Below are 12,383 nucleotides of genomic sequence, written 5' to 3'. Positions count from 1 at the left end.
ATCACGTGATTGACATGGGATTGGGTGAACTCCCTTCTCGTGTATAATTGTATTCATACAGAGGTCAGACTGCATGACGATGATTGATGGCGACTAAGCAGAAACTGCCTGTGGAAAGTACTAAGGTATCGGACGTCACAGAAAGTGTAAGTTATGTATAGTGTACAGCATAGCTATGTGGGCTAACCGTGTCGATAGGCACTTAGAACACATATAAAGTGTAAAATATATAGGTCAATAGATCGCAAGCGAGTACAGCTCCGGTTAAAATGCAATTTAAGGCTGGGTACTTCTAAAACCCTACATCAAAGTAAGTATAATATATAGTAGCTAAAACCCCATGCATGTAATAATAAATTATTTAGTTGTAATCTAAAACTACAAGTTCAGCAAAAATGGAAAGCCACACACATTGTAAAACTACAAGTTCAGCAAAATTTGAAGCCATACACATTATAAAACTATCTGTTCAGTAAAAAGTTGAAGCCATAAACAACTAATATGATTATCTAATCCAAAACAGCCAAGCTGTAAAAAAAGAGTGCAGCCCTCAGAAAGACTATGGTGAAAAAAGATGCGAAATCCAAGGTGGTGGCCAAGAAATGGCTGTGATGGTAGGTTAATGGTAAAAATTTTAATAACGACAATTCAGGTGAATTTGGTGCCGCTTGGTCTTGGCACAAAATTCACCTGAAGTGTTTATATTAAAAATTTTACCATTAACCTACCATCACAGCCATTTATTGGCCGCCACCTTGGATTTCACATCTTTTTTCACTATAGCCTTTCTGAGGGCCACACTCTTTTTTTACAGCTTGGCTGTTTTGGATTAGATTTCACTTCTTTTTGTATTTGCATACCCAAAAGCCAGCCTATAGTTGGCTTTACGGCTTTTTAACCTATCGTTTTTTTCTTTACCACAGGAAGAAGAAAAGATGAAGCAGGGTGATTTCTTTGTAGTTGAACTCTCTACAAGGTGATCCTTCTAGCTGATCTCTCTACCGGATGAATTGTTTGTAGCTGAACTCTCTACAGGGTGATTTGTTTGTAGCCGAACTCTCTACAAGGTAACTTCTTCTAGCTGATCTTTCTACAGGGCGATTTGTTTGTAGCTGAATTCTGTACAGGGCGATTTGTTTGCAACTGAACTCTCTAAATGGTAGTTTCTTTGTAGCTGAACTCTCTACAGTGCAACTTCTTCTAGTTGAACTCTCTATAGGGTGACTTGTTTATAGCTGATCTCTCTACAGAGTGACTTGTTTCTAGCTGAACTCTCTACAGGTGATTTGCTTGCAGCTGAACTCTCTTACATGGTGGTTTCTTTGTACCTGAACTCTCTACAAGGTGACTTCTTCTACTCTCTACATGATGGTTTCTTTGTAGCTGAACTCTCTATTAGGCACCTTCTTCTAGCTGATCTGACTACAGGGTGATTTGTTTGTAGCTGAATTTCCTACAGAATAACTTGCAATGTAATATAATTGAGTAAATTATAAACTCAGCTGAATGCTTTATTAGGATGACTGTTCTATTAGAGTATCTCGATCTCGCATTTTTGCTACACGTAGTTGCCTTTCAAATCTTAACTCAGTGGTTTGTAATCCGATTCTTCTGTACTACTGCAAGGACTTTCTATGATGATTATTCCAGCTACATACTGATTTTAAGCTCGTTGCTCTAAGCGGTTTGCCTGGTAGACACGAAAACTAATAGTTTTTTTTTATTCATAAAAATTGCATGATCGCGTAATTTTGACACAGGTTGGGTTTTGTGTCATATCTCCAAGGTCTTTATCCTGATTCCTTTCAAACCACAAAAAGGCACTCCTACAATGGTTGCTCCATCTACATATCAAGTTTCAACTGATTCCTCCCAGGGGTTTACCCTGTAGACGTGACAGACCTTCGACCTTATTTTCAGTACGCAAATAATCGGTCATACGTAACTCCGTGAATATTCATCAGATTCCTACCAAAGTTGGTACGAAGCTCCGCCTTAATGAGCCCTGTAAGGGTGCCAAATGTCAGCCCAATCCGAGCACGTATTCGTGTTTTATGGCGGATTTTGCGATGTGTGCGAAATGAAGATGAAAAAAACGAAGAAATTAAAACGAAATTGTGTTCTCTCGTATCTCAGAAATAGCTGGAGCGAGTTTCTTCAAATTTGGTATGTAGACTTCCCTAACTGGCTGGCACTTCTGTAACAAATTTGGTTTCAATCGGATAAGGGATCACAGAGCTGCATAGGTGTGAAAAGTGCGTTTTCTTTCTTCCTGTTAATATACTCACGGGTGGCGCGCCGGCTTCTTGGGCCGCACGACACACTACCGTGTGTCTTGATCTAGCCTTATTGGCACGTTGTTTACGAACTTGACTGCTTTAGAATGTGGGATAGAAGCCAGTAAACTCCACCTGTACTCTTAGGATATGTGGTCATCAACACCTCGGCTTTACCTCAGTCTTGGTAGTTATGCATGCACTACTACTAATGAGATCAATTTTAGTAAAGAATTTCTAGTTAGTCACATTTAAAATGGTACTGAAGGGTAGAATTAAAAACTCTGTTTAGAATATCATGCAGTACAATAATACAGTACGATAGTACTGTATAGTAGGGACCACAAAGGTGTGGGCATGGCCCATGAAAAACACTCAAATCCAGCCTCACTTTTCCCTGATGATGGTGATGAAGTAGTGTTGGTTAGCTATAGGTAAAACTAAGCCCAAACAACTCTATAACGCTTTCAAAAAGTTGCTATGAAATTTTTAAAATTTTCTACTGACTGAGTAAATGATTCCTTCAGACAAGCGTAACTCAATAACAGCTAAGGCTACAGGCTTGATTTTTCACTGTTTGATGACGCTTCGGCCTGAGAGGTACCTTTTGGCATACCGCAGTACGTATAGTGAATTCTTCATGTACTTGCCAGTGTCCTCCTTTGTGTCCCATTCATCTTTGTTGACAGCAAAAAGTGTCGATTTGGCAGTAGCACATAATGGTTTCACTTCATAATGGTTTCACTTCGTAATGGAAACCGTCCATATTTTTCATAGTAACTACTTTGATTGCAGAGATGCTTTTCAAACAGTTCTTGATTTGTGCTGTTGTGTAATAGGTTGAGCATAGCTGACAATAAGTGTAATGGATACTTTCACTTTTCAGACAATAATTGATATAGCTGGGATGTGCAGTGCCATTTCTTTATCTTGATGCGGTATGCGTGAGTTTACCAGTGATGATTAAAAAGTTAACAAACAAGTACACAAAAAGTTTTAGAATTTTCAACTAGAGTAGGGACCATAGCACATGATAAAAAGTACTGAAACAAGCTGGAGTAGTGCACGATATTAAATCACAGTAAACATTAAGAAGTGTTGTGTTACTTAGTATATTTATTCGTTCATTATTCATTCATTATTATTTATGACATAATTTTGATCTGCTGGCAGATAATTTTGACCACATTTCTTATGATCTTTAAGTTAGTACTTGGTTGTATACCATAGAGTAAAAACGTTTGGCGGTAAAAAAAGCTTGGCGAAAACCCACTCACCTCAAAATTGACGAAAAAACTTTGGCAAATGGGGCTTCATCTGTGGCTACCATGTACTGTACTGCTCAAATACAACATTGCTCGCTACACGCGAGTGATTAAAGAACTCGCTGTTGCAATCACGAGTCTTTATCCCTTGCATTGAGGGATGATGATGACTCACGATGAAAATAGCTGCCACACCCTTTTAATCTCGTGTAGTGACATTGCATTCGAGTGATAGCTACCATACAAGTGTAAACATAGTTTGCTGGTTCTTGTATTGTCAAGAAGGGAGTCAAGAGCAATGTTTGGATTTTCGTGAACTCTTATAGGTCAATGAACCTTATGACAATTGAAGGGAACGCTTGGAAATACTCACGATATAATTGTCATGATACTTTAATACCCATCCTTTCAACAAGGCTAATCTGCGTATGTGATTGCTACAAATAATTGGCAGATAAAACTTTGGCAATTGTAATGCTATTTGCCAAATTCACCAAAGTATTTTGCTGCCAAAATTTTTTACTATATGGTAGTTAATCCTTTCACCAATGTACAGCCAAAGTTATGCACTTTTTAATGATAAAAACTATATAGACATGCTCACTGAGTTTTGTGAGTGTTGTGATACCCCATGCAAAAACATCTTGGTTGTACAAAGTGACATGTCCATGAAACTATAAATAACTGATGACTAAAAGAGCCAATATCTGATGAGGCCAAGAAATGAATGTTAACCCCTACTGGCAAAACAGTAACTAAAACTTTGGTCCTTTATCATTGACTCATACAGTCTTGCTGCATTCGTATCTGTAACTCTAGTAACTTGGCTGCCTTTTTCTCTTCTGTAAAATGACTATTGAAAAAGGTGCCAAATTACTAGCCAGTTACAGTTAAAAAGTAGGAATGCAGCCAGACTGCATGAATCAATGATAAAGGACCAATTATATAGATTATAGTTAGCTGTCAGTATTAATTGACATCTAGTTCTTGGCTTCACCAGATATTAGCTCCTTTAGTTTCCAGTTTCATGGACACACCTTTTATGCAGCCAAGCTGATGGGCTATTGTTGTGTGGCACATAATTAAGACCATCCTATGGGATGCACTCTAAAGCAACAAGATAGCAGCAATTTAGACATCACAATAATATGGTCTTTATAAAGAGATGGTCTTGTTGGGAGGTGGTCTTTATAAAGAGGTGATCACTAGGGCAAATTATCTAATTACCATTCCAGTCCACCATTCCGTTCCACTGAATCCAGACATTTGTATGTATATACTATATCAGCGCAATCCCCTGCTGCAATGAACACATAAGTGACAAAGGTTAATCACCATAAAAGTCACTATCATAAAACTGATATTTAATGGACTTCCAGTCAAATAGCCATTCCAGCTTCTAAACCAATACCAGCGCAATATCCAAAACCCAGTCACAAAATTATGTTCTTACTTCAACCAATCAGCTGATAGACATGAAGTTGATAATCATATTTGTTTTACAAGGTCTAAGAGTTTTGTAGCATTTTATGTTGCTCATCAGGCCCTGCACTTTGATCTTTCTAACTAACACACCCTGCAAATCTTGAAGCAAAAACATTACTCAACACTTCTGCCATAGGGAATAATTTTTGGGCACCACTAAAAATCAAAAAGTCTTGATACTCTTTACTCTCTAGTTCCTATGTCAATATAGGGATTTCATGTAGAAGCTTATTGCACGGCATTTGTTTCAAAATTATGCACTGGCAGTGGTGATAGTATTGAGTCAATTTGATTGTAAATCAAATTGGTCCTAAAATAAGTATTGATTTGATTCTGAAGAAAATCAACTTGGTTTCAAGTTAGAATCAACTCGATTCTAAAAATTAATTTGATTTCAAAATAAACCAATCAGATTTCAAGTAAAGAGCCTTGGTTAAAACTAACTCTGTTCCAAAGTAACTTCAGCCAAAATTTGATTTTTGCAAATCCATGTAGACATTTACGTAAATCGAAAATTTTGTAACAATGCTTGTATATGTGCACATTAAAATGATTCTTTTACTATGGTGGACTTAGCTAGTGTACTAATGCAAGGATTATGCAGCATGCGCAGTAACTGAATAGGTATGAGGCACACTTCAGGGTTTTGTGCAATGTCCCAGTGTAAAATGTATGGTTACAATATGTATCTAATTAAAGTGCACCCACACCACACTACAAGGGTACAGGGCTTCACTGGCTCCTTAGTGGCTGATTTGCAAGAAAACTTTTGTCCAACTGTAACATGCGATCCAGCAGTACACTAGCTGCTGCAAATTTGTGTCAGGCCCTTATCCAGAAATCAGCACTGACACGGCTTTCACAATCAGCCTTGAGTATTTTAGGCTTTAAGTATTGAAGTGCAGCTACAGTATACCTATATATCCGCTGGTATGATTGGTTAAACGTTCATTTAGCACCCTATTGTATAGTTAACATTCTTAATGCCAGCTTTTTATCCCACCAAAATGTCAAGTTCCATCCAGCAAAACACTTTTAATGAAGGGAGGTGTCACAGTGGCATATTATACACTGAGCCATGATTGACAAAATGAAAACCACCCAAGATTTATGTAGCTAGCTAAATTAACCAACTATATATATATATATATATATATATATATATATATATATATATATATATATATATATCAAGACACACGGTAGTGTGTCGTGCGGCCCAAGAAGCCGGCGCGCCACACCGTGAGTATATTGACAGGAAGAACGAAAACGTCATTTTCACACCTTTGTATCTCGGTGATCACTTATCTGATTGGAACCAAATTTGCTACAGTTGCCCGCCAGCCAAGGGAGTCTACATTCCAAATTTGAAGGAAATCGCTCCAGCCATTTCCGAGATACGAGCTGCCAAAGTTTCATTTTTTTTCTTCGTTTTTTTTTTCTTCTTCTTCGTCTTTTCGCACACTTGCAAAAATTGCTATAACAAGCAAACGCGTACTCCGATCGCCTTGAAATTTGGCACACAGAAAGGGAGTCCAAAGGCGAATCCTAGCATCAACTTTGGTACAAATCCGATGAATGGTTCAGGAGTTATGACCGATTATTCGCGTAAAACAAGATCGATTTGTTGTCACGCCTACAGGGTAAACCGCTTCATGGAATGAGTTGAAAATTGCTATGTAGATGGAGTAACCCTCGTAGGAGTGCCTTTTAGTGGTTTGAAAGGAATCGAGATAAAGACCACGGAGATATGACACAAAACCCAACCTGTGTCACAATTACGCGATCGATTTTTATGAATAAAACAGTATTAGTTTTCACGCCTACTAGGCAAACCGCTTAGAGCAATGAGCTGAAAATCGGTGTATAGCTGGAATAATCTTCATAGAAAGTCTTTGCAGTAGTACAGAAGAATCGGGTTACAAACCAATGGGTTATGATTCGAAAGCCAACTCCGTGTAGCAAATGCGAGATCGAGATACTCTAATAGAACAGTCACCCTAATAGAGCATTCGGCTAATTTATTTACTCCATTATAGAATTTTATTACATCACAAGTTATTCTGTAGGGAGTTCAGCTGCAAACAGTTAATCTTATAGACAGTTCAGCAAGAAGACAGTCACCATGTGGAGAGTTAAGCAAATATACCACTATAGAGATTCAGAACATTACAAGTCACACTGAAGAAAGTTCAGCTATAAAAAAGTCATGCACTGTGTAGAGAATTCAGCTACAATTAAGTCACTCTCTAGAGAATTCAGTTACACAGAATTCTGCTACACACAAGTCACTGTGGAGAGAGTCCAGCTACAAACAAATTACCCTTTAGAGTGATCAGCTACAAACAAAACACTTTGCAGGGTGTTCAACTGCAACAAATCAATTACCTTTAGAGCGATCAGCAATGAACAAATCAACACAAATCTACCTGTAGAGAGATCAGCTAGAAACAAATCACCCTGAAGAGAGTTCAGCTACAAAAAATCACCCTGTAGAGACATCAGCTAGAAACTAGACACAATGTAAGGAGTTCAGCTACAAACAAATCACCCTGAAGAGAGTTCAGCTACAAAAAATCACCCTGTAGAGACGTCAGCTAGAAACTAGACACAATGTAAGGAGTTCAGCTACAAGCAATCACCCTGTAGAGAGTTCAGCTAAAACAAATCAACCTGCAGAGAGATCAGCTACAAACAAATCACCTTATAGAGAGTTCAGCTACAAACAGATTACCTGTAGAGAGATCGGCTACAAACAAATCAACCTGCAGAGAGATCATCTATATACACACAAATCAACTTGTAGAGAGATCAGCTACAAACAAATCACCCTGTAGAGAGATCAGCTAGAAACTACACACAATGTAAGGAGTTCAGCTACAAACAAATCACCCTGTAGAGAGATCAGCTACAAACTAGACACAAAGTAAGGAGTTCAGCTACAAGCAAATTACCCTGTAGAGAGTTCATCTACAAACAAATCAACCTGTAGAGCAATCAGCTAGAAACAAATCACCCTGAAGAGAGGTCAGCTACAAAAAATCACCCTGTAGAGAGATCAGCTAGAAACAAATCACCCTGAAGAGAGGTCAGCTACAAAAAAAATCACCCTGTAGAGAGATCGGCTACAAACAAATTGCCCTGTAGAGAGATTGGCTACAAACAAATCAACCTGCAGAGAGATCAGCTACACACAAATCAACTTGTAGAGAGTTCAGCTACAAACAAATTACCCTGTAGAGAGATCGGCTACAAACAAATCAGCCTGTAGAGAGTTCAGCTAAAACAAATCAACCTGCAGAGAGATCAACTACAAACAAATCACCTTATAGAGAGTTCAGCTACAAACAAATCTCCCTGTAGAGAGATCAGCTAGAAGAAGTTACCTTGTAGAGAGTTCAGCTTCAAACAAATCACCCTGTAGAAAGATCAGCTAGAAGAGGTCACCTTGTAGAGAGTTCAGTTACAAAAAAACCACCATGTAGAGAGCTCAGCTACAAACTAGTGACCTTGTAGAGACATCATCTAGAAGAAGTTACCTTGTAGAGAGTTCAGCTACAAAGAAACCATTCTTTAAAGAGCTCAGCTGCAAACAAACCACCTGTACAGAATTCAGCTACAAATAAATCACCCTGTAGAAAGATGAGCTAGAAAAAGTTACCTTGTAGAGAGTTCAGTTACAAAGAAACCACCATGTAGAGAATTCAGCTACAAACTAGTGACCCTGTAAAGACATCAGCTAGAAGAAGTTACCTTGAGAGAGTTCAGCTACAAAGAAACCATTATTTAAAGAGCTCAGCTGCAAACAAATCACCTATACAGAATTCAGCTACAAACAAATCACCATGTAGAGAGATCAGCTAGAAGAAGTTCACTTGTAGAGAGTTCAGCTACAAAGAAACCATCATTTAGAGAGTTCAGCTTCAAACAAATCACCTGTAGAGAGTTCAGCTACAAACAAATCTCGCTGTAGAGAGATCAGCTAGAAGAAGTTACCTTGTAGATCGTTCAGCTACGAACAAGTCACCCTGTAGAGAGATCAGCTAGAAGAAGTTACCTTGTAGAGAGTTCAGCTACAAAGAAAACACCATGTAGAGAGTTCAGCTGCAAAGAAATCACCCTGTAGAAAATTCTGCCACAAACAAATTGCCGTGTAGAAAGATCAGTTAGAAGAAGTTACCTTGTAGATAGTTCAGCTACAAACAAATCACCATGTAGAGAGATCAGCTAGAAGAAGTTATCTTGTAGAGAGTTCAGCTACAAAGAAAACACCATGTAGAGAGTTCAGCTGCAAAGAAATCACCCTGTAGAAAATTCTGCCAGAAACAAATTGCCCCGTAGAAAGATCAGTTAGAAGAAGTTACCTTGTAGAGAGTTCAGCTACAAAGAAACCATTCTGTAAAGAGCTCAGCTGCAAACAAATCACCTGTACAGAATTCAGCTACAAACAAATCACCCTGCAGAGAGATCAGCTAGAAGAAGTTAACTTGTAGAGAGTTCAGCTACAAAGAAACCACCATTTAGAAAGTTCAGTTACAAACAAATCTTCCTGTAGAGAGATCAGCTAGAAGAAGTTACCTTGTAGATAGTTCAGCTACAAACAAATCACCCTGTAGAGAGATCAGTTAGAAGAAATTACCTTGTAGAGAGTTCAGTTACAAAGAAACCACCATGTAGAGAATTCAGCTACAAACTAGTGACCCTGTAAAGACATCAGCTAGAAGAAGTTACCTTGAGAGAGTTCAGCTACAAAGAAACCATTATTTAAAGAGCTCAGCTGCAAACAAATCACCTATACAGAATTCAGCTACAAACAAATCACCATGTAGAGAGATCAGCTAGAAGAAGTTACCTTGTAGATAGTTCAGCTACAAACAAATCACCCTGTAGAGAGATCAGTTAGAAGAAATTATCTTGTAGAGTGTTCAGCTACAAAGAAACCATCATGTAGAGAGTTCAGCTGCAAAGAAATCACCCTGTAGAAAATTCTGCCAGAAACAAATTGCCCTGTAGAAAGATCAGTTAGAAGAAGTTACCTTTTAGAGAGTTCAGCTACAAAGAAACCACCTGTACAGAATTCAGCTACAAACAAATCACCTGTACAGAATTCAGCTACATACAAATCACCTGTAGAGAGTTCAGCTACAAACAAATCACCCTGTAGAGAGATCAGCTAGAAGAAGTTACTTTGTAGATAGTTCAGCTACAAACAAATCACCCTGTAGAAAGATCAGTTAGAAGAAGTTACTTTGTAGAGAGTTCAGCTACAAAGAAACCATTCTGTAAAGAGCTCAGCTGCAAACAAATCACCTGTAAAGAATTCAGCTACAAACAAATCACCCTGTAGAGAGATCAGCTAGAAGAAGTTACCTTGTAGATAGTTCAGCTACAAAAAATCTCCCTGTAGAGAGATCAGCTAGAAGAAATTACCTTGTAGAGAGTTCAGCTACAAAGAAACTATCATGTAGATAGTTCAGCTGCAAAGAAATCACCACTGTCCAAATTTCAAGGCAATAGCTCTTTCCAATCTGAAGTTATCAATTGTCAAAGTTGGCAAATTGGAAGACCCCTTTTCGCAAATCCGATCACATATGTATTATATATATAATTTGTACATTTACTGATAAAATATTTAAAGTACATCTACTTCATCTTTTCGTCTTCCTGTAGAAAAGAAAAAAAAACATAGGTTAAAAAGTCCCAAAGCTGGCCATAGGCCGGCTTTGGGGTATACAAATACAAAAAGAAATGAAATCTAATCCAAAACAGCCAAGCTGTAAAAAAGTGTGCGGCCCTCAGAAAGGCTATGGTGAAAAAAGATGTGAAATCCAAGGTGGCTGCCAAGAAATGGCTGTGATGGTAGGTTAATGGTAAAAATTTTAATAACGACAATTCAGGTGAATTTTTGTGCCGCTTCACAAAATTTACCTGAATTGTCATTATTAAAATTTTTACCATTAACCTACCATCACAGCCATTTCTTGGCCGCCACCTTGGATTTCACATCTTTTTTCACCATAGCCTTTCTGAGGGCCGCACACTTTTTTTACAGCTTGGCTGTTTTGGATTAGATATATATATCAAGACACACGGTAGTGTGTCGTGCGGCCCAAGAAGCCGGCGCGCCACACCGTGAGTATATTGACAGGAAGAACGAAAACGTCATTTTCACACCTTTGTATCTCGGTGATCACGTATCTGATTGGAACCAAATTTGCTACACTGTTGCCCGCCAGCCAAGGGAGTCTACATTCCAAATTTGAAGGAAATCGCTCCAGCCATTTCCGAGATACGAGCTGCCAAAGTTTCGTTTTTTTTTCTTCCTTTTTTTTTTCTTCTTCTTCGTCTTTTCGCACACTTGCAAAAATTGCTATAACAAGCAAACGCGTACTCCGATCGCCTTGAAATTTGGCACACAGAAAGGGAGTCCAAAGGCGAATCCTAGCATCAACTTTGGTACAAATCCGATGAATGGTTCAGGAGTTATGACCGATTATTCGCGTAAAACAAGATCGATTTGTTGTCACGCCTACAGGGTAAACCGCTTCATGGAATGAGTTGAAAATTGCTATGTAGATGGAGTAACCATCGTAGGAGTGCCTTTTGGTGGTTTGAAAGGAATCGAGATAAAGACCACGGAGATATGACACAAAACCCAACCTGTGTCACAATTACGCGATCGATTTTTATGAATAAAAAAGTATTAGTTTTCACGCCTACTAGGCAAACCGCTTAGAGCAATGAGCTGAAAATCGGTGTATAGCTGGAATAATCTTCATAGAAAGTCCTTGCAGTAGTACAGAAGAATCGGATTACAAACCACTGAGTTATGATTCGAAAGCCAACTCCGTGTAGCAAATGCGAGATCGAGATACTCTAATAGAACAGTCACCCTAATAGAGCATTCGGCTAATTTATTTACTCCATTATAGAATTTTATTACATCACAAGTTATTCTGTAGGGAGTTCAGCTGCAAACAGTTAATCTTATAGACAGTTCAGCAAGAAGACAGTCACCATGTGGAGAGTTAAGCAAATATACCACTATAGAGATTCAGAACATTACAAGTCACACTGAAGAAAGTTCAGCTATAAACAAGTCATGCACTGTGTAGAAAATTCAGCTACAATTAAGTCACTCTCTAGAGAATTCAGTTACACTGAATTCAGCTACACACAAGTCACTGTGGAGAGAGTTCAGCTACAAACAAATTACCCTTTAGAGTGATCAGCTACAAACAAAACACTTTGCAGGGTGTTCAACTGCAACAAATCAATTACCTTTAGAGCGATCAGCAATGAACAAATCAACACAAATCTACCTGTAGAGAGATCAGCTAGAAACAAATCACCCTGA

General features: G+C 38.4%; 1 protein-coding gene across 3 annotated transcripts in view; it reads left to right on the top strand.

Moving 5' to 3' along the window:
- The first annotated feature begins 29 nt into the window (after positions 1 to 29).
- LOC136252004 (uncharacterized) overlaps positions 30 to 12,383 on the top strand; it is an 86,618-nt gene continuing 74,264 nt past the window's right edge. For 2 of the 3 annotated variants that reach the window (XM_066044332.1, XM_066044331.1), the window contains exon 1: positions 30 to 146. In XM_066044332.1, coding sequence (XP_065900404.1) covers positions 87 to 146 — 60 coding nt within the window. In that variant the 5' untranslated portion in view covers positions 30 to 86. The remainder of the gene's footprint in view (positions 147 to 12,383) is intronic. The other variant, XM_066044333.1, reaches the window with a different exon arrangement.

The sequence above is a fragment of the Dysidea avara genome, chromosome 4 (genome assembly GCF_963678975.1).
Source record: "Dysidea avara chromosome 4, odDysAvar1.4, whole genome shotgun sequence".
Lineage (NCBI taxonomy): Eukaryota > Metazoa > Porifera > Demospongiae > Dictyoceratida > Dysideidae > Dysidea > Dysidea avara.
The sequence above is the reverse complement of the archived record's forward strand: the minus strand, read 5'-3'. Positions and strand labels throughout refer to the sequence as shown.